This window comes from Prinia subflava, chromosome 3 (genome assembly GCF_021018805.1).
Source record: "Prinia subflava isolate CZ2003 ecotype Zambia chromosome 3, Cam_Psub_1.2, whole genome shotgun sequence".
In the NCBI taxonomy this organism is placed as follows: domain Eukaryota; kingdom Metazoa; phylum Chordata; class Aves; order Passeriformes; family Cisticolidae; genus Prinia; species Prinia subflava.
The window spans coordinates 81,604,893-81,627,826 of record NC_086249.1 but is presented as its reverse complement, the minus strand read 5'-3'; the positions used below and the strand labels follow the sequence as shown (position 1 = coordinate 81,627,826).

At 39.8% G+C, this 22,934-nt stretch overlaps 1 protein-coding gene across 3 annotated transcripts in view; it reads right to left on the bottom strand.

The window, feature by feature from the left end:
- The window catches only part of GRTP1 (growth hormone regulated TBC protein 1), a 39,263-nt gene that overhangs the window by 3,001 nt on the left and 13,328 nt on the right, over positions 1-22,934 (bottom strand). For all 3 annotated transcript variants that reach the window (XM_063392742.1, XM_063392743.1, XM_063392741.1), the window contains 4 exons: positions 19,187-19,311; positions 17,296-17,392; positions 1,527-1,699; positions 1,226-1,411 (listed from right to left, as the gene is read on the bottom strand). In XM_063392742.1, coding sequence (XP_063248812.1) covers positions 1,226-1,411; positions 1,527-1,699; positions 17,296-17,392; positions 19,187-19,311 — 581 coding nt within the window. The remainder of the gene's footprint in view (positions 1-1,225; positions 1,412-1,526; positions 1,700-17,295; positions 17,393-19,186; positions 19,312-22,934) is intronic.

Genomic DNA, 22,934 nt, shown 5'->3' with positions numbered 1-22,934 from the left:
TACAAAAGAACCTAACCCTAAATTGTTTATCTAACTGCCTCCAAAGCCCCATTACTATAGTAAATATCAGTTAAAATTCTTTTTCTCGGGGTAACTGCAAGAAAAAGGTGGTTGATTTTCTAAAACTAGCTAGTGTAAAACTAAACACAATTAAATGGGGGGGGGAATTCCTTCAAGGACATGTTAGCATCAGCCTCTGAACAGGTGTTCTTAAGGCAGATAATATTTAATAAAAATTCTTATTCTAAACTGTTTGTGGCATGGAAAAAACCCTCAAACACCTCCCTTCTAAATTAAAGCTGTATCTGTGATTTTTCTCTTGCTCCTTTAATTAAAAGATTTTAAAGTGTCAGTAAGTTAAGCTAATTTTTCTTCTATATGAACAGTAATGAAAGTTAGTATAAATGACATCCTAGTGTGACCTATGCACAGAGATGTGCTATGAGCATGGCAAAGTGTTTGGGGGGTAAATGTCACCCTCCAGGACATGGTTTTGTGCACACTGAGCAAACAATGATGACCTAAGTTGACCAAGTGATTTATGACAGATGTGGTCCTGTCACTTGTTTTGCAGCTACTGTCTTTTATGTTTCCATCTTTCAAAATAAGCTCTGAATATAATGCTTTATACTTATGTGGCACCCACTGTATTAATAATTTAAAAGATTAATTCTTAAACTGCAGACTGTCATAGCATTTGGACATTCAACTTCATGAGTTTTTGTCTGGAAATGAGAACCTGCTGCTACCATCTTGTTCTAAACAGAATGCTGTGTGTTCAGGCACTACAGCCATTTATCACTGCAAGCTTAAAATTCACTTGATGCTTATTCAACAATACTGTATTTACAATTCATCTGAAAAAAGCACAGGATCAATAGCTATAGTTCACTGGAAAAATGCACTTAAATTATTTTCTCATCAGACTTCCTGCCTTAAATGGTAAAAAGAGCAAAAAAAAATTTTCTTCCCTGTAGGACAGATATAATGTGGATGGAATTCTATATATGGAATTAGATATTAACTATTAAACATACTATTGATAATAATTAACTATAAGTTATTCAATATATTAATATATTTATTAGAAAGGTTTGAGTTTCTTATTTAAAAAACAATCCTAACAGCTTTGTTTCTCGTAACTGTATTCTTCTTTTGCTCAGTGAAAAACATTTCTAAGTCAGTGTTGATTTAATTTAATGACTAAAAGCTGCAGAGAATTTACCTGCATGAAGCTGTGACACTCTGTTACAAATGTTCCTTTGGTGATCTGCTTAAATTTATCACAAATGTCAGGGAAATTTGTGGCTTCCAAAATAAAAGCTTGGTTTTGCTTTATCAATGTTAAGGCCACACGGAAGATGATCTTTGACCCTTCATAGAATAAACAATCCCATATTCGGAGCACAGTCTGCAGGAAAGGAGAGAATTCAGATTAACCTTCATTTCCAGTAAGCAATTATTACTAAAGTAGTAGAAATTAAATCATTAAGGGTGTAGTAAGAGAACTTTATGTTAGCAGTTACCTCCACTGGAAGAATGTCAATGAACAGGCATATAAACCAGCGTGACACCACTAGGGTCCACATGACTCCATGTCTTTCCATCAGCTCTGCCACAGCTGGAACTTTCATTTTCACAAGTTCTCCAAGGACTTCCTGATCCGTTTTCAGGCCCAACATTGCAGGACTGTAATAATCTTGGAGAGAAGAAATTAAAACTCAGGAATCTGCACATGATCTTTTCATGAAATTGAAGAGAATGTCCCCTGCAGCTGGATGGAGCCTAGGAATCCCAAGGTGAAGTAAATAAATGAGCCCACAGCACGAAGATCTCTGCACTGTGGTCATAGAGTGCTGCTCTTTCAGCCAAGGCTCATCCCTCTGCACAAAGACTTCATTCATGCCTACTCTGAAGTATCTTCTTTCTCTCTGATGGTTTTTGGCAATTCATTCTTCCTTCCCAAGGAAGGATTGTCTAGGTGGTTTTTAACTGCCAGCCTAAACTACAGAAGTGTTACTAATATTTAAACAGTTCAGTGTAACCACCGCCTCCTTCCCGTGTGTGGGGGCTGCAAACTCCCCATCCACACAACACCCAGACAAGTAACAAAAACCCCAAACCACTACAACAGTAACCTGCAGCCTTTAGACCAGGTCCAGTCGATCTGGAAATGCACATTCCCAGAGCCTCAGCTGTGCAGGGATGCTGGAGGACAGATACTCCCCATCTTCTGAGGTGTGACCTAGCCTTTAAGGTGGGAGTTTTACTCTCATTTCTCTGAGCCAAGAAAATCAAATTTTCCATAGAATAATTCTCAAAGGAAGTGAATGACAGATCCCTCAGGCAACATCTCTTCCTACATAATATACCTGCAAGATGGGGATTGAAATAAGGCCTACGTTTCTGCACTTCTGGTCACTGCAGTAAGTGGTAAATTCACAATTAAGAACTCTCTGGTTGTCAGTCCACAGCATGTTTGTCAGGGTAAGCATTTTCATTACCAAGGTACAGGCTAAATAACAAGTGTCTCAGCTCCATAAACAAGTAGCTTTAGGTATATTTGAGGGAAGAAAAAGATGTTTCAATTCATAAGTATTCAAATATCCCAGTATGACACAAGAATTGCACAGATGTTTAAGAAATTCGTATTTTGGGTTTATATGTTGACAGAAACATTTAAGCTGGACTTGGCTGTAATCCTGGGAAGCAACTTTTGATAGTTCGTGAGCACTTTGCTATGAGTGCCCTTCTATGCCTTTCTTTCCTTCACTGGTTCTGGAAAGCTGCAATTCAGATTTCTCCATCTTAACTGGTTTCTGCCAATGTCCCCAGACACAGCATAGGCCAACGGTTCCTATAAAGGTGAAGGAATCAGAGCAAAGTCTTTTTATCTGAAATAATTCTAATAAAACCTCCCAGTGCCACAGGTAAGTTTAAAAATCTGTCTGAACTATACAGTATATGTATAACCGTTACATTTCTGTAATTTCACAAGAGCAGTTTAATAGTCCACTCTTTCCTGTGCCAATTGTTTTCCTGATTTCCTACCCCATGAGCTATTTGCTCTACATTTGTTCTGTCCAAACTCTAGAACATCTACAGGAATTTTTAATGGTACTACAAAGCATCATATTCAATCTTAAGGAACCTAGCTTTCTGTCTGGGATCCTTTGTTTCACCTGAAGAGTGAGACGTAAAACTCCTCCACAGACCCAAGAGTCACTGCCACTCATATATTCTTTAACCATCTGCCTTTTAATTGCTTGTAGGGAAAGCTCCAATAGCTAAAACACAGGTAATCCCATGGAAAATGTACTGAAAACATCATGACCTCAGAGCCAACACAAAAACCTCACTTTCTACATATGTTGTATTAGTGCTGTGCTCATTTTTGAACTGGAATGCAGTAACAGTAACATTAATTGGCTGAGTACATATTTTTGAAAATGCTGCTTTAATGCAAGTGAAATCTAATCACATCTCAAATAACAAGTAACAGAACAAGGCTTTTCCCTTTCCTATCCTTCTTCCTCCTCTCGTACATCAACAAACCATTTTTTTCCTCTTTACTTGTGCTCCTGAAACACGTGAGTACTGAAAACTTCAAGTTACCACTGGCAAATGTCCTCAGGAGGAAGGACAGCAGCTCCTCGCTCTGCTGCAATCATCTGATCTGCTGAAACCAACAGCAGCTGCTATTTTTAATCTGTACAGCGAAGTAAATGTCAGGATCTCAGGAACAAACTGGACACCGATGCAGCTCTGCGAGAGCTGGCAAGCAAAAAGTTAACAGACAGGCAATGTGGATACATCGCTCCACAAATTACTGAAGCAGCCAGGAAGCTTTGGTGTAAATTAAAATTTCATTCAAGCCTGTTAGATTGTACTGCTGGACAGAGAGGAAAAAAGGAGCTATTCATCTATCTGGGGCAGCCCCCTGCTGTTCCTCGTGGAGCAGGAGCAGCTCCCATGTGCCCTGGTACACAGCACTGCAATGTTCAGCCCAGCGCTGCTGCAGAACCAGTGGGAGGAGTGATTAAGGATTTATGCACATACCACTTACTGAGTAGCAGGGGTTTTCAGGCTATTGGCTGCCAGTTCACAACAGAAGTTAGGTTAAAAGAATCTGCACTCAAGACATTTTTACATGTAATTACTATATGTTAATTATAGTTCGTGTGGGTATTAATTATAATTATTACACATAATTAGTATGTAATTATAATTTTATATTTATTTTTCCTGTATATATACATTTATACGTAAATGTGTGTATGTAAAATTAGCTCCTTGCATTAGGAAAGCCACATTTCCAAATCCTTCAGAAACATTCCTGGAGGATCTCATATTTGTGCAAAACTTACCCACAGATACTCACAAAGAGCACCTTTCACAGTCCACATCTGGTTTCACTAGAGAAAATGATTTTGTAACTTGGTTCAGTGCCTAAGTGCTTGGTAACATTTAACCTACATGGCTCTTATATTCCCTTCTTATTTACTAGGGATTCCCAGCCATTAAGCCTTCTGGAAATGCCCCCTCAGCAGAAATCCTACAGCTCTCCCTTTCCGCAAATGCTTCACTGTGTGCCCTACTTTCCTAATATTTTATAATTGGCTGCTCTGCCCAGAAGTCAAAATATCCTTGTATATAACCAAGTCTACACAAGCCTACCTCTCCCCTACAACCACAAAACTGTTTTTCACAAAATACAGTGCAATTATTTTTACTCATGTACCATTGAAACACATTAGCTTTATATTCCTTACATATCTTTATATCTTACAAATTATTCAAAATTTTTAGATTTGCATGATCCACATTTAATTAGCATCTTAATTATTTTCCTCCTCTCAATAATCTGGCAAAATACTGAGCAGCTGATGACCCAGAACAAACCCTGAATCAGTAACTGCTCCCAATCTGCCACTTACTAATTAAAAAAAATAGGCTAATTATATTGTGTATCTGTTGATCTAGGTGGTTTATAGGAATGTCCTCTGACAAAATATCCTTCCCCTGAAAAAAAAACAAAGCCAGGTTGTTTCTTTTTTTCTTCAAATGGTCAAACGGAAGTGATAATTTTTAGGTGATCACACACTACATTGTTTTCCATCACATTTTCTGGAAGGCAACAAATAAAACATTGTATTATAAATTATTATTGTATTATTAATTTATTACTAAATTCCAGAAAAAGATCTAGATGAAAATCAAGTTTCTCAATATGCAACTTGGCATTTTCAAGTGCTTTTGTAAACTGATCCAAGGCTTTCTGTACTTCCTCTCAGCTTTTCCTTTGTTGCTTACCTGTGTGCTTTGCCCAGTCAGTTATTGGATTTTGGATGCCTTGCTAAGTTTAGGAGTGCCTGAGAGCATAACAGAGGGCAGTGAGGGCAGCATCCCACATGGAATTCATCCTGCCATGTGCTCCTTCCTCATCAAAGTCCTGCCCCTGAACAGCAGTGCAGCCCTGTGGCTCTGTTGGGATCGTCAGCTTCTTCCTCTTGGAGTCAGGCAGCAAACAGGAAAAGCCAGCTTCACCAGCTGCCAGCTGCTTTACTGCTACTGTACAACGCAGGTGACCGCATGAAAGGACTTTTTCCCTTGTTCCAAAGGCTTTTTGTAACTAACAAAGGTATGCCTGTGGCATGCAGTCACTGGGCTGGAAACCTGTCCTGGCAGAGATACTCCCAACACTACATTTCATTGTCTCCCTGTCACAATAGTTAGCACCTCTCTGGATCTTACCACAGTGTCCAGGACTAGGACATAACTGGCTGCTTGTGCTCCAGAACAGTAATAAGATTTGTAGGAAATAAGGATAAAGCTTGTAGGGACTCTATGACCTTGTTCTCTGTTACAAATAGATTAAGAGGTTCCAAAAATAAAAGTTTAAGAAGCAATACTCTTATAGTCTTAAATTATCTCTAGGAGTCAAGAGCTACAGAAGTTAAAAAAAAAACTTCCAGGCTGTTGTGCATATGTCAGCTTAAATATACATAGTCCAAGTAAAACTAAATTCGTGTTACAAAAATATCCCAAACAAGACCTCAGCTCTGCTGCTTATCTTCCAGCATTTCTATTATTTCAAGAGCCTATGCAGCCCAGCCTGATGATTTCTCTTGGAGATCCAAACCAACTGAAAAGTTAAAAATTGGCTGCTTTAACTTTTCTCACAGTCTATGCAATGCAAAGTATTTTATTCACAAGAATATGTTTATAATGGCCATGAGAACAGGGGTGGGGGTGTGTGTGTGAGATGATAATAATGCTCTCTCTCCTCCCATAGTAGCAGAAATAGTTCATTTTTACACCACCAAGCAACATTCAAGAATGCCTCCTTGCTGGAGATACTATTTGCTACCAGACCTCACTGGAGTCCACGAGGGAAATAGAGCAGGCCTAAGGGCTGGCAAGAAAATTCAGAGGTTTCCATGAACAGAATTTCATGAAAAACACTCAGTTATACATTTCCTACATTTCAAGCCAAGCCCAAAACAGATTCCATCATGTGCATTTGTAGGGGAAAAAGAATGAAATATTTAAGACATACCAACTTTTGTGTCTTCTAAGTATCTACATCATGAGCCTTACATTAAAAGCTGAACAACCCACATTTGGGAAGAAATCAGAAAGCCACAACAGGAAAAGGAGGAAGCCCAGGAGTACTGCCAATTCTTTTTGCAGTATCTGGCCAGAGTGACCCCTGCAGGTGTCCTGCCCAGAGTGATATCCTGCAGATATGAGGTTAAATGGCAAGCTAAAACCTCTTAACCACATTATTTTTAAAACGAGTTCCTAGTTTTCCAGGGAACAGAAAAAACATCTAACAGACCAAGCAACCCAAAACAGGCTCAAGCTGTATTTTATCCCTTCCTTCAAACTAAACTGACTGAGAGCTTCTGTCCTGGGGTACTGAACTCACACCACAACCAGCATTACCTGTATAATTCACAATTCAGTATTAGCTTTAAGAAAACATAAGGAACCAAATTTATTTTGGATGGCAAAACTAGCTTAAAAAATGGGAATGCAAGCATTTTATAGATCCTTATTGATTGATATTGCAATTATACAAAATTTAGAGTAATATATCTTGAGAAATAACTTACTATTAATACCTTTCCAGCAAGCACAAAAAGGCAGTGTTTATTTCTACATAATGCCACCTGCCTGTATTCATCTTTTGCTTCTGGTCCCAAACTTGGAAAATAGATCCCAGGGAGCTGAAAGAGCCTTTGGTTTCTCATTTGCATTTCACAGAGCACAGTGGGATTCTGAGCAGATGCAGTAGCTACCTGCCATTTGGAAACTGAAGGATGCTTGTTAAAGACAATGGAAAGGCAAAGATGTCATCCTTCCAGACATTACAGAAAAGGCAGAGACTAAATACAAAGAAACAAAGGCTTCACATGTAACCCCTCAGAGGTACAAACTGAAGTTAGCAGCATGTTGGACAACACAAATGCAACTTTCAGACAGTTGTTACAGAGAATGAAACTGGGTATGTTAATTACTTATTTACGTACCAGCTCTGTTATATGCTGCAGGGTAGAGACATTTGCATCAGTCCAGCTTAAAGTTACAGCTACAAAACCACTCTCATATAGCTTAGCTATATTTGAGCAAAATACTCTTGGCCAGCTCTCCTCTCTTCCTGTGGGCTACCATTGGGATGGCTACATTTGTCGATAGCAGTCTTTTCACAGTATCACTGGGCTGACAGACACCAACAGACACTGCACACACACACAGCACTCCTCACTCGGCTGTTTCCAAATGGCCTGGCCTGACTCCAGTCACTGCACCCAGGAGTTGTGCCTGTCTAAAGAGTGGCGTGCTTTGGAGAAGCTGATGGGGCTGACAGTGGTCCCAGGAGCCAAGGCTTTTAACTCACAAAACCCTTGGACTTTTATCACCAATCTCCACAAACCGAGAGGAAATTCAAGAACAAGCATTGAACTACAACTGCTTATCATGCCTGATGAGAAAACAAACTAAAAAAAAAAAAAAAAAAAGCTTACAACTGTATAATGAGTCTGAATGACTGATGATTTCAGTTGAATAAGGATTCCTGGATCTGTGTTTTTAACTCCTCCATGGGATGAGGAAGAATAGGTATTTTATCAGTTGACCGCACTGACACGATTATTTTTAACACCTCAGCACAAAACACAGCAGCCCAGAGATATCCTCTCATGCTTAAGAAGAACCCCACTGTTACATTTTCATCAGCTCTTGCCAAGAATGCTCCAGTCACAACATGGGGACCACTGAGCACATTATTTGAGGCTGGGACAGAAGCGCCATGAGACAGAGAGCTGGACCAACACGTATGACTCCAGTTTGGCACTGGAAGAAGGAAACCAATCTAACACTTTGGTCTGAATAGAAAGGGAACGAAAGCCACAATCCTCTTACTTCAAGCCTGAAGAAGCTAACAAGAGAATTACTCTTATTCTTGAAGCAACAGGTTTTAAAACTCTAAGAGGAATGAGTTTTCCACTAGTCATAAACGGACAGCTTAGTAAAGCCCTTCAGTCTTCTGAACGTGAATACATGAAATGAACCAAGGTTGCATTTTCTAAGCATCTCTCTCAAACTAAACAGTTTATTTAGTGGTAAATTTAGGTACACAAAAGTTAGCACTGTACATTATTTTCTTCTGTTTAATTTTCTTTACTGCCAAAGCACATCTCCTTACACCAACACATTCTTTATGTTGCCACCTATGCTGCATGTACATTATACCATATTTTGAAACAGTATCAAATCCTGCTGTCAGTACTTCTACTCTGACATATTTAAAAACACCCAACACTTAATATTGTGTAGGACTTTTGAATAAACTCTCGATTTTGCAGTATCTTAAATTGCAAATACAATAAATTCAGTAAACTCAGCTCACAAAAAGCCAAAGCAATCCTTGGATATATTCACTACAGTATATCATCTCTGATTACAACATTAGCAAAACTAAGGTTAGAAAACTGCATCCAGCTCTGATATTTACAATTCAGGCAGAAAGTTGAAGAACTGGAAAGGACATGAAAGAAAAGGTTATAAACACTACTTAGAACAACTGATTTCTGTAAGGAACCTCTTTATTTGTAGCATTTATGCAAGAAAATTGAAAAGCAAAGTTAACCACTTCATAGAGAAAACACACCAGGCATTGTGGCTTTTAAGTATAATAGGAGAATGCCTTGAAAAAAGCAATACCTGCAAATCAAGGCAACTCAGATTCCAGTTAAAAAATATGGCAAGTGTTTTTAATAAGACTGATTTACAGTTTGAATACACTACTAGCAGTGGTCACGCTTTAAAACCAAGTCTGGGATCTCTCAGATATCCTTACCTGGCCTTGAACACTTCCCAGGATGTGGCGCCCACAACTTCTCTGGGTAGCCTGTTCCACTGCCTCGCTATCCTCTGGGTAAAGAATTTCCTCCTGACATCTAATCTAAGTGTCCCCTATTTTAATTTAAAACTGTTCCCCCTTGTCTTATCACTATTTGCTCCTGTAAGAAGTTGCTTTCCACTTCTTTTTTTTAAAGCTCTCTTTAAGTACTGAAGGGCCACAATGGGAAAAATTCCTACTATTTCCTCTTCTCCTGGCTTTTTGTATGGAAAGTTAGATTTCCAGTTACACTTCCAGTTTTGTGAGTCTTGGTATTTAATACACAGATAACTTCAAGAATATTAATACATTTTATGGGGATTTACACGTTAAAATACAAAACTGTGTACTGGGATCTGCTTTGAGCACATAAACCATCATACATTTGTCAGCTGATATGTTATGGTTCTTACTGTCAAAGTCATATTCAGGAAGGTTCATTTATTAAAATTGTAACTGAACATACAGAGCCCTGGCTCACGATCAGAAAGTAACAAAAACCCAAGAAAGCTGCTGTGGCTTTGCTGCATTAATTCTGCAGGTAGAACAGCACAGTCCCTTTAGCATGGAGATGGCTCTGTCAAAAGTATAGTTTTGTCATGGGTTAGCACTGGCCAGATGTTAGTGCACCCATGAATATATGTTTTTTCTCTAACAACTCCTGTGGGATGTGATCAGGAACAGAGCAGAGCAGGCTTAAATCTTGAAAACAAAAAAACCCACCAAAACTTTATTAATTACATAAGAACAGGGACAGAAATACTCTTAAACACACACAGAGACATAAATAAAAACTTCTTAGAACATTTCTTCTCCCAGTTTCTACCTCCCCACCCATCACTCTTCACAGACCAACCCTTGGGTTTTAGATCAAACAATCACCACTCAAAAACAAACTAATCTTCAATTCAGCAAGGGAGAGAGGAGTCTCTCTCGCACCACAGACTGTTCCTCAGAAAACACGGGTCCACCCCTTATGTGTTCTCATGTCACCCGTGGCACCGCCCACAGAGGTCTGCCAGGGTGACTCTCTCTTTTTCCTATGTCCAGCGCTCTCACCGCTGTCCACAGGCTGAAAACTGCATACAGGGCTCTTTTAAGGATGCTGCATGCCGAGCTCTCCCCTTTTTACCCAGGGGCCGGGGTTCCAGGAGCAGGTCTGCCCTGAGGGCAGAGGGTGCCACCTCACCCTCCCCCTCTTTTCTCTGCTCGCTCCACTCTTCAAAGTGCCAGTCACTGTAGCAAAAGCAGGGGCAGCTGTATCCACCCAAAAATGCAGTTTATGTTCAAAAGAGACTTAAGTTCAGTCTATGGCTGACATTATGCAAGAGAAGTCCGGCTCAAAAGGCTACTCCTCTCATTCTTCCATCGAATTCCTTCCAATCGTGCTTTATCATCTCGGTCCCAGGCCGCTGCCCTCTCTCCGAAAACCACCAGTCATGAGAATCAATGTCTAAGAAAAGTTTCTTTCTGCCAAGCAAGGGTTAACAGTTTCTTCTCAGCAGGGTGCTGCAGGCGGAGGCATTCCCAGGCTCGGCAAACCCCAGGTGGCTGAGCACCTTCTCCGGGAGTTTGGGGGGGAGGAGGGGGGTGAGCACACACAGAAGGCACTTCCACAGTTTTCCACCCCTCCATCCTGGACGGGGCAGCTCAGTTCCAGTTCTGTCCCTTCTCTTCTCCCCCCCCCGGGGGGCTCCGGCTTACCTGAGCCGACCACGTGTTTCCCCTCCCCCACCCAGCCTCGTGGCTGGGCAGGGGAAGGAGGCCTGAGAGGTCCCTCTGCTGAAACCGGGATCTGAAAAGAGGCCGAACCCCCCCAGACTCCTGCTTTTAACTCTTTGTGTCCTCAGAGGCGTGTCCAAACCTCCGAGAGTCCAATCCAGGTGCTAGCAGAAAAGCTGATCACTGATTGGCCTGCCCACATCTCCCTGGAAAAATTCACCTCCCCCCCCAACCACGACAAGTTTCAATACCACATATGCACATGGGTGCTTTCACAACTCAAGCCATTAGATAAAACTAAAAAAAATTTAAAAAGAAAATAGAACATCCCTCCAACATAGCTATTTAAAATATAAAGCACAAGCTAAGTAAGCCTTGTGCTGCATACTAAGGCTTGGCCACTAATTGGTTCTTCCACATCAAAAAAATCCCGTGACCTCTTCTCCCAAACCCTTCTGTGTTGATGCCACTCTACCGACCTTCCTCCTTTGCATACGGCCATACCTTTGATTCCTAGCTGAATTTCATTTGGCAAGTTATTTTGCTGAAGGCTTTTCAAATGGATGAAACTTTGATTTACTGGGTAGATAAACAAGCAAATAGCACTGTCTGCACAGACAGCCAAAGGCTGCAGTCCCACAAGAGTAGTGCCATGGGTGGCCTACTGAAAATATTTTAAGTTCAACATAATCAAATTGTATCAATAGAAGGCTTCCTTGTCAGAATGGAGGTATTCTTGTCTTTTTCTTGGTAGAATAGGTCCTGTTTCCAGTGTAAATATAGTCATGTCAAGGAACACAATATTCTTCAGCTTTTTAAACACTATGGGTTCTTTTGCTGCATGTCTCCTTACAAAAGTAAGGCTGACAGCATGGATATTCTTGCCACATACAGCAAATTTCTGTTTCACACAAAACTGTAGGAGTTCTACCCAGCCACCTAAAACACACCTACAAAATAATGAGATTGTTCTTTTATTGATGAGATTTGCGACTAGGTGGGAGGGAGATATGATATAGAAAGTAAATAATTTATTTCAAATGTATAAATACCTGAGTAATTTTAAAGAAAAAAAAAACCCCATCAGTTGCCTATTTCCTTCTTGCTCAAGTCTCACAAATACTCTAGCAGTTCAGATTTGTAAGTAATGAGGATTTCAGGCTTACCATGGTGTCTAAATACAGGCACATGACTCCTTTATTCCACCTTCTGCTTAAAAGGACACTGCATGCTTAATTCCTAGGTAACTGACCTCTAATGCTCAAACATCAGTGCTTGCATGGTGGCTGGGGCTTAACACTAAAACATGATGGAGCCCCATATTTCAAAACTCTGCAATGTTCAGCTGACCAGCAAATGCTCCTGTCTCTGAGCACCAGATGTGATGTTGGAGGCCAGAGGGCCACACCACTATGGCTTCAAATGCAATCACTGAGGAACTCCATGGGTGAGTGAGAATCCTGCCAACTCACAGACCTGTAGCTGAGTGCTGCCACAGGAAGAAGATAAAGAAGCAGCTCAGAACTGATCCATCTGCTGAAATTTTCTGGGTTGATGCTGCTATAAAAAAAGCTCAGCTGTCAAAAGCTACTTTGCAAACATGGTGTTATGCATGTCACACACAGCCTTGAAAGGAGCTTTCCACACCAAAAGCACATGCTTGATGTGCTCAAGTCTTCTCTCTGAAAGGAAATGCTTGTTATCACAACAGTCCCCATCTTAGGCTGCAAATTCAGCTCAGTTTAGGTCTAGCAGTGTTTTTTACCTACACAGCTAAATAAAAATGTTTCCTGTTAAGAGTTCCACTCCCTTTGGAGATGCAGGTCTAAAAAGATGCAGCTGCCAACCACTTCCGTGCCAAGCCACTTCTGCATTCAGAGGTTCCCTGGCAATACCCAATTAGGCTATTTATTTAAATTCAACCTCAAGAACACAATAAATACAGGCTCAACTGCAAATAAAAGCGAACAGTCTAAATAGAAATACTTTACAGCTCAGTATAGCCTTCTGCATTTCCCAAGTGGTCCTTCCCTTCAAACCTGGAAGTCAGTATGATGGGTCTCCAAAGATTGTTATAACAGCAATCACTCAAAAGAGAAGGCTGTTCAAGAGTTTGATATGTAGCAGCTAAGGTGCCATTCGGTTCAAATAGTCGTGTCTCTCACCATGCCTAATCTCTTGTGCAACCTGTGAGTCTCAGGCTGATACAATTGTGAGCCAGAGAGCTGAACAAACATGGGAGATATCTGTTATCTCAGCATGCAGGCACTTGCCTTGACCAGCAGTGACTACACTGCACACCAAAGTGGCACCTTGCTCTGCACCCTGTGTGCTTGCAGCTAATGCCAGTTACTTCAGTGCCATCTACTACTTTGGTGACCATTTCATCATTCAAAACTCTGGTCTTTTAATTTTTTATAAAAAAACAGGCAGTACACATGGGTAAAAAAAATTTAGAAGAAGCTGCTAAAAGGAAGATTGTTAGACTGATTCTTGAAGAATGCGACACACCTCATTTACAATTTTTATTAAGAACATAGGAGAAGAAGAAAAAGCTAGTATTTGTTGACAACCCTAACCTAAAAGATACTGACCCATTGCAATACACAAAGCACAACAAAATAACAGTGGAAAGACTGGAGTAAGAGACACAATGACATTTCAAATTACAAGAACCAGAATGTGCAAATAAAGTTCAGCAAAAAGGTGTTATGAATTCCTAAATGCTGTGGAAAAAAAATCTCATCTATTGACAATGACAGAAAAGGAACAGCATATGCATTATGATGGAGGTCACAAATCAAAACCAGAGTGCCACTAGGGAAAAAAGGCAAGGGAAGTCCTACAGCTTTTCTCTCTTAAGCAAAACACTGTGAAAAGAGCCACTGCACAAGGCACTAGCTGATTCTCCACTGGAAAATAAAAGTGTGCTATTGTGATCAGGTTAAAAAAAAAAAAGAAAAATCAATTCCAACTGGAACAAGCACACAGAATAATTATTAGGCTAAAACAGGAACAGAAAAGTTTCATGCAAGAGAAGAGTTTGACTGAAGGAGCACAGCCATACAAAAAACCACCGAAATTAATTGACTACATCCTACAAATACATGAAAAGTAAGCAGAAAAGAGAGGGGGACTTTTCTCCCCCCCAGAAGTCTAGTTAGAGTATAGGTTGCTATACACAACTGCTTCCAGTCTGAGAACCACTGAAGGTGGGAGGGGGGATTATTCTTCTATATATAACCATAACTGTCATGCTAAAGTGAGACCAAATTGTTGATTTTTTTCTTCTCATAAGCTCAGCATTTAATCACAAATATGTAAAATATGACAAGTTTACTCCTTTACATACATACTGAAGTACCACATTTAAAAGTTCCTACCTACCCAGTGCTTTCTAAAGCAATCTCCCCACTCTTTCCTTAACAGCACAAAAAAATCCCCAAACTTCTCAACAAGAATCAGAGTGATGAACAAACAGAAACATCAGAGCTACGCTGAGTACAAACTGTAGGCACATCCACTCTGACCTTGAACTGAATCTATATTGCTTCTTGTGGGCAATGCTGTCTGCTTCAGCCATCTATCTGGATGAACCCCGGAATGAACAAGACTTGGTAACACCCCAAACTTCAGTTAAACAAATAATTCACTTCCCCCTTGCTGTGTTTAAATGATAATCCCTCCAAATCCCTGGCTGAGCAGCTGACAGACAACAGGCAGAAATGCACAGGCTTGCCCCCAGCAGAAGCAGGAACTTTCTGGCCTCACCCAGCTGTACCCAGCAGTGCTATGTTCAGCCAAATGAAAGGCATGCACACAACTCCTCTCACCAATAAACCAAAGCCTCATTTACTGGCTCTCTTTCCCAGCTGCGTTATCTCCATTTGGATGTAGCAGAATAATTCAGCCAGAAAACCTTTACTGATGGAGTCCCATTTTCTGTCACTTCCCCAGAATGTTCCCATCTGTCACACTGTGCATTTTTCAATCAATGACATTGATCTGTGGCTGGCTTAGTTCATCTGCTGACCAAGAAAACCACTGTCAGCACCACGCTTCTGGAGCGGCTGTTTAATGTGATTAAACAAGTGTGGGCAGGGGAGGAAGCACCCACAGGGACACTGCAGAGGGCAGAGAATGGATTTCTGAATTGTCCTAAAGCACCACTGATTTAACTGGCAGTGACAGGACACACTCAAAAATGAGGACATGACCTCGAGGCATATTTGGTGCAATGATAGGGGAAAACATGTATATTATAATGCAAACAAATCAAGAAAACCAAATCAGCAACCAAACCAATGGAAAAATGCTGGCTAATCGAACTGTTAGCATCCAACAAAACAGATTCCCAGTCTTCCCTCTGAACACCTGGAAAACATTCAAGATCTACAAGATCTTGAGAGGTACAGTGCTTCTCTGCTTCCCTAACAAATAATTTTAGGGTTTAAAACTGAAATGTGCAATACCTTGCACTGTTAACAGAAAGGCAGTAATTATTTACCTGAGTGAATTGCTTTATGAATATAGTCTGTCTGATTCTTTCTCTCACATCTGCACATACAATATTTCACTGAAAAGATGCCAATTATTTTATCTGTCATGCTTTGCCTTTTATAAATATACAAATCAAACCACAAAGTAGAGTGGTGGGAATAGAAGGAATACAAATATTTTTTTTTAAATCTGTGGAGGGAAAGAGCATCAGCAACAAGTTTTCTGTCAACAAAGCCTTGTATTATTCAATACAAATACTTATACTATATAGAAAATTCATATTGTCCAGTTGGACCCAGGCTAAAGTCAGTAACACAAATCTTGTTACAGAAAAGTAAAAATATAATGCAAATTAATATACACCTCCTTTATACACAGTAATTGCACTTCATGTTATGAGTTTCTTTTCATCACCAATGCTACCTGCCTAAGACAAAGTCAACAGCTAAGAGAGAAAAATAAGAAAAACTTTTGCCACAAGTATCAGTACAGTGTAGAAGGATATATAAAAATGAAGGCTTTCTGATAAAGTGAATTAGGTTCCCTACCAAAAACAACAAACAAAATTCTGACTCTACCTCTTTTGCCTCAAATTAAAGTGTGTAAGACTACTGAAAGAATTAATAGCAAGAGTTTCCTGACATCACTTCACAATAAACCTGCTTTTTTCCAAGAGCCTTATCCCTGACAGAGTGATGCCAAAGCAGACACCACCTATGCCAGGCAGTGGCAGGACCCATGGCAGACAGCAGCCCTGTCTCCTGCCTGTTTGCACAGCTTAGACCTCTCAAGGCTGAACAAAAGCAACAGACAGTTGATTTCTTTAGACTATTTTTACAGCTGGAAATAAACCTCAAGGCTGCATAACGTTAAATATTTGCAGACTGATTCAACGACTCATAACACTCCCTGCCTGTCTCTACTCTTTCAGTCTGGAAACAAAGTCCAACCACCATTTCTACATAAGGAAAATCCAGGTTCCTACTTGGTGCATTCAGTGTCAAATAATTTCTTACAGTCACTGAAAAGCATGAAAAGAATCTTTCACTTATTCTTATTTCTCAAGGTCTTCCCTTTCTATTCTATAGGGAACCAAATTTTTTTTGGTTTAATCTTAAACATGAACAGACAGAAGGAAAAGTGAAAGTTTCAATCAACCTTGATGTCCCTGACCAGAACGTAGCTGACAGTGTAATACTGAATTCCACCTCCAACCATTTGAGATAAAATCTGTGCAAAAGCAAAACGAGGCCAATAAGGAATTAGTCCTCCATTTTCCACTAGTCTTCCAATGAGACCTTCCACCTACATTAAAGGTGTATCTGGAGTCAGACCTGTGCAATGCTAGTGGGAATTCATGATAAAATCATTCTCCCTCTACAATTAAATCCCAAGGAAAAACATTCCCAAATGCATTTCACAGGAGTGAAAAATATATCTGTGCCTGGTGTGTGCTTCTGGTTTTAAACTACCTCACATGTGCAGTGAGGTCCAGTTCATACATGGGGCAAAATTGATTGTGTAAACTCCTCCTGCAAAGGCAGAGATCAGGCAAGGGAACTCAGAGAGCTACTGAACACACCAGAGGCAGATATTGTCTACAGCTGGAAAAGAACACAAAGATAAAAGCCAAGCTCCAATATATGAAGAAAATGATTTTAACATACCAGGTAATATTCTTCCAATAAGAGCATCTAGCAACCAAAAGGACTCCTCTTCATTCTTTGTAATAAGAATCAGGTATCCAGCAATGAAGTTCATGCCCTGAAACAGAATGAAGGCTTTTGAGATGCATACACTTAAGATGAGTTTCTAGCTTACTTCTTTCGATTAAGGGCTAAATTACTACAGTTCTACAAAGTGTTCATATTAAATAAATTCTAGTAATGAAGGCCACTGTTAGAGTAACCTGCTAAACCTGCACAACAACAGCTAACAAGAATTAGTAACAAAGATCAAAGAGAGGAAAATTAGAAGAAAAAGCTTAGCAGTCTATACTTTCAATTTTGTTGGTTTTTTTTAATTCCAAAGCCCAGTAAAACTGAAAGCTTTGTTCAGAACCCAAACACAGCTGTATTAGATGAGCACTACAAACACAACAAAACTGCAGGTAGACAGTGAGGCTGCAGGAGGAGAATGTCTGACCCAAACACACTAAGTAAAATGTTGCAGTTCCAGCAGCTTTTACAAGCTGCTTAACTCATCCAAAGGCTGTGTACAAACCGTTTTCTTCCATAATGTCTCCAGTACTCCACATATACATATAATAGCACTGATCCTGTGAGGAGACCAGACGAGCAAAGAATCCACACAAGGGATTTTTAAATGTTCTTCTTTCATTAGCCCATTAAAGAGTAAAGGTACCAAAGTATTTTATTAACAATTGGACATGTAGAAGTTACTATGCTTTAGAAGTTGTTTATAATCACCTCTATATAAAAATCTGACACTTGCAAAAGTGCATATTCATAATTCTACCCCTTCTGTTATTATCAAAATATTAAAATTATATTTTAACAAATACATATTCCTGAAAATAACAGAAATCACTCATCTTTTGAAGAATGGGAGTAAATAATTTCTGTACTAAAACTAGTTGGGGTACCCAAGAAAAAGAATTTTAAAAAATATTTTTTTGAGACTTCAGTGTAGGTTTAAGTCCCTCTAAGTCTTCTCCTCTCAAGATTTAAAAAAATACTGTTCATATTCTTTCAACTGTGGAGTAGTTGTATTTACTACACCAACTTTCTCAACTAAAATAAGCTGTACATTAGCACACACATTCTTGCTCAGGAAGTGGAGGAGACAGGAGAAGACAACTTAATAAGTGAACTTAATAAATGAATAAGAAAATACATTTTGCTCATGACAGTGCATGCTTCTTTAAGATTCTTAAAGATAGATGCTTTTTTTTCTTGACTGTCAGATTATCATGAACCAACTTATCTTCTTTGTGTCCCACAGGAAACTTTACAGTACTTGACAGTGACAACAGAAGCTTTCTTGAGCTGCCATCGAAGAAGCATCAGGTTGAATTTCTGAGAAATTTTCTTCCTACTTGTGTTATCTATACTGGGAGATGGCCCTAAATAAATGCTATCAGCCCCCAAGTACAATGTCACATTTATGCTGGTCTTTCTGTACTTTGAAAAATGTGACAGTGAAAACAAAGGAAATTGAGAGCTCATGATGCCTTGTACATACCAAGGACTGCTTGGGGAAAAATTACAGAAGGAGAGAAAGACAAGCTGGCTTCCTCTTGCTCTCCAAGGCAATTACTCTTCATACAACCAGGTGTGATAAGATACTTACGTTGCAGCTAACAAATGGAACCAAATTGATCAAGCTGGCTACAAGAACAGCCACTGAGAAAATCAGAAGGACATTTGAATTTGCCTGAAGCTATTCACACACTGCTCACCCTGCTCCCAACCTCCCAGGGGCAGTTTGTAAACAGAAATAGTTTGTGGGTGTGCTTCTAAGAACATACACTCAAATGGACAAGAACAGTTATGACCAGTGAAATACAGCATTGTTTACACAACAATGATTACCTACCTGACAATACCCTACTGCTTTATTATGATGCCCATATGCTACCAACACATTGTAGAGTGTGTGTTGCAAACACGGATCAGCAGTTTTGCGGAATTTTACATTATCTGGAAATGTTCTGTTCATGTCTAGACAAAAGAGAAAAAGACCAAAATTAAGAGTTGCTCCTTGTCACTTTCCAAAAAAACTTTTTTACCGGTCTTCTGAAGTACGACTGAAGCTTAGCTATGGTTCACTGAACTGTTTTAGTAGATTAATTTTTAAGAAACAGCTTTACCTCCATTTTGGCTAAAAGGGCACTTGCGTTCAAGGATAATCTATTCCTAGAAAGAATAAACCTATTAGTGTACAGAAACCAATTTCAAGCAGGCCTAAAGAAATTCTCCCGCAGATTAGACTCTCTCCATATCTGACTGCAAAGGCTTAAATGAAAGCAAAGCAGGTATTTAGACTGACACACACAAGAAATGCCAAATGCATCAAGTCAAGTGGCATGAAATGAGTTGTGCCTCCAGGAAAGCATATTCTCATAACAAATCAGATAAACTTGCAATTGACTTATTCAGTGAACTTCTACCAAAGAGTAGCAGCCAAAATCCCCAGACCTGTTCCCACAGCTGCCGACTTAAAAATCACTTTTTAAAATTTAACTTTCTCCATGACGTGATCGTGAGAAGAGTTGTGTCTTCACTGGTGCAAGATCATCGAGAATGGGAGTGGTTTGTGATAACCAAGCAGCAGAGCACATTCCCACATGCTTCAAGTTCAGTGCTTGTAAGGAGTACGCAATTACTGACATTTCCAACCATTTCTTTCAGACCAAACATTAATAGTAGGACTCTTCTCTCCTTACAAAGGTCTAAAAATTAGACGTACAAGTTTGAGCTAGTCACCCCAAAACAGCCCTTAGTAGTTGGAAAGCAACAGGCAGAGTTAATTTTTGGCCTGCTTCACTCCATAAAGAGAGAACCCAAAGTCACATGCACAGACTTGTGCATCTGATCTTTAAATAGATTTTTTTCTCTCCAACTTAAAGTCTAAAAGTAACTTCACAGATTTTCAAAACCCAACCCAAGAGTTGTTCATAAAATATGAGTTGTTGTTTGGGTTATATTTAACAACAACAAATTGGGTTAAGGTTATAAACAAACTTAAGTAACAGCACCTCCGTACAGATCATCATGTCCTAAGAATTATCACATTTTATCAGCCTTTTCCGGCACAAAGGAAGAAGTCTGTTACAGCTTTGACACAAAGATCAGCTGTAAGCAACCAAAGGAAGAAAGCTCCCCAAAATCATGAGTAGTGTAGTGGAAGTCACATGCATGAAGAAGCTATCACACTAATCGCTATTTCTTCCTTTTAAAGGAACCAAGTCATTTGCAGGAAAATATTTTACCTCACCTCCCATGTGAATGAGAAGAAAAACACAAGGAAAAAGACAAATTTTGAGAGGACTTGAACAACAGACAGTTACAGGATAAATAAATCTCTTTTGTTTCTTCTTGGTAGGAAGATTATGCAGCACAGTATTTGCATAATCAAAATCTATTCTTTATTAAAGTATATGCTGAATGTTACAGAAAAGATTAATGCTGAATTTTAGCCATGGATCTTCTCCTCAGCTACGCAGAGAAAGGGTGAGGGGAGAGTAAGAAAAGTCCATCACATACAAAGCAGGGACTAATCAAACTGAACTCATCTGTAACTTCACAACCTGCAATTGAGAGAATCACCTGCAACTTGTTTTCTGATTACACAACATGTTTTTCCCACAAGGACTGGGGGAAGCCTTCCCTAGTTTTATGGAGGATTTAAAACTTTCCTTCATATTTAGTACCAATATTTTAGTTTAGGGCAAGGGAATGGAGGGAAAAAACAAGATACAAGAGCCAAAAGGCTTTACCCTTAATAGATGATATGGAGCATGGTCTCACAGGATTCCTTGTGCCAGATTTATTACTTTGACCACAAGAGCAGAGGGTCCCATTCCCTCTCCTTTCTGCCCTTTCTGCTCCATTTGCATGCTCTCCTTCCTCCTCCAAGTCCTGAGGCTCCTCAGATTCAAGGTGAGGGAACTCCACCCACTCCACAGGCACACAGGAGCCAATAAGTTTTACCATGCTACACGATGAGGGTCAGAGATGACTTGAGGCAGATGGCAGGAGCAGGCAAGGGCCGTTCATTTGGCTTCACCACTTACATCCACTTTAATACATCTGTTCCAGGGGAGACATCCAAACACCTCATTCTCATGCTCTGCACAGCCTACCCTCTGACCTACTGTCCATTGATCTGCTTCACTCTTAATAGACATTATTGTGCAAAGGAACACAGCCTCAAACTAGTCCAGTTTTGGGGGGAAAAAAAAAATCAGGATTCTTTTCAAGCAGCAAAATGAACATTAGAATCTGCTGCTTATAAATAAACAAGGTACAGGAACACAGAACCAGGAAGAAGGTCACAATGAAAAGATTAGCTACTCTTTTGCAGTAAACTCACATTAAATCCCAACAGCCTTTTTTTTTTTTCTTTTTTTTCTTTTTTTTTTTTTTTTGACAATCTTTCAGCTCTCTGAACTGGCAGCTTTATGCTGCTATGAAACAAAACCAACCACCAGGTTTCCTGCTGCAACCATGAGACCATTGGCTTCTTTCTTTCCTTTCACAGGTCTGCAGTATTTCTGCCTCATTCAGTAACACAAACAGGCAGAACACATTAGCCTCAGTTTATAAAACTGATGTCTATTTCTGTATCAAGAACCACAGTCATTGATGCTATTTCTGGAGCAAAGATTTGAAAGCACAGTCCAGAAAACCAATGCTTTTGGAACTAGTCTTGTACTTTTCCTCCTTAGGGTGCTTCAAAAGTCAGGCATCTACAAGACAACCTTCTTCACCTTGCTATCTCACCCTTCATTTTTGTCCTGATTCCATCCAGGACAGAGTTCATTTCTGTAGTAGTGGGGAGGGGGTGTGGCAATAGGGCCTGGAGGTTGTTCTACACCATCTAATGATTGCCAGGGGCCTGGGAAAGGGACTGTCTTCCAGGGAGAAGGGTTTCCATCCAGTTGAGAAAGTGGCAGAGGGAGCCGCCTGGTATTGTCTATTATCATTTGTTTTCTTTCTGTGAATTGTTTCATACACCTTTCGTTATTAATATTGTTGCTGCAACTGTTCATTTTTGTATCTCATTGCTGTTTCCAGTAAATTGTTCTTGTTTCAACCCATGATCTTTGCCTTTTGTCCCTCCAGTGGAGGTGGGGAGAAGAACCAGCACATGGTTTTAGTGGGAGTGCTAAATTGAAGAACACATTTCCTAAACCATGGCACTTTTACTTTCATATCCAGGTGCTTCCCACTCCAAGACACAGGTGGTCAGTAAATTACACAAGTATTTTTATAACTAATATAATCCTACTCCACTCACGGTCATTTCTTTGCCACTGCTACATCTGTGATGTCCATCTGCTCTGAAGAGCTTCCAGGCAGGTAATTTTTTCTTTTTTTACACAGTAGAGAGCAGAGCAAAAAACTCACTTCAACTGCCAACTACAGACACTCAAAAACTCCAGTGCAAATCCAGAATAATGAGGTTAGGCCATAAATTGCAATTTGTAAAAACAGTATACTTAAGGGGTATTTTACATTTGCTATAACCGGGTATTTAGCAGTCATCTTCAAGCTTTTCCCTGCAGCACCTGGAACTATAAATTGTTTTGGAGGCTTGGGGAGGTTGTTTGTTTTAAGTT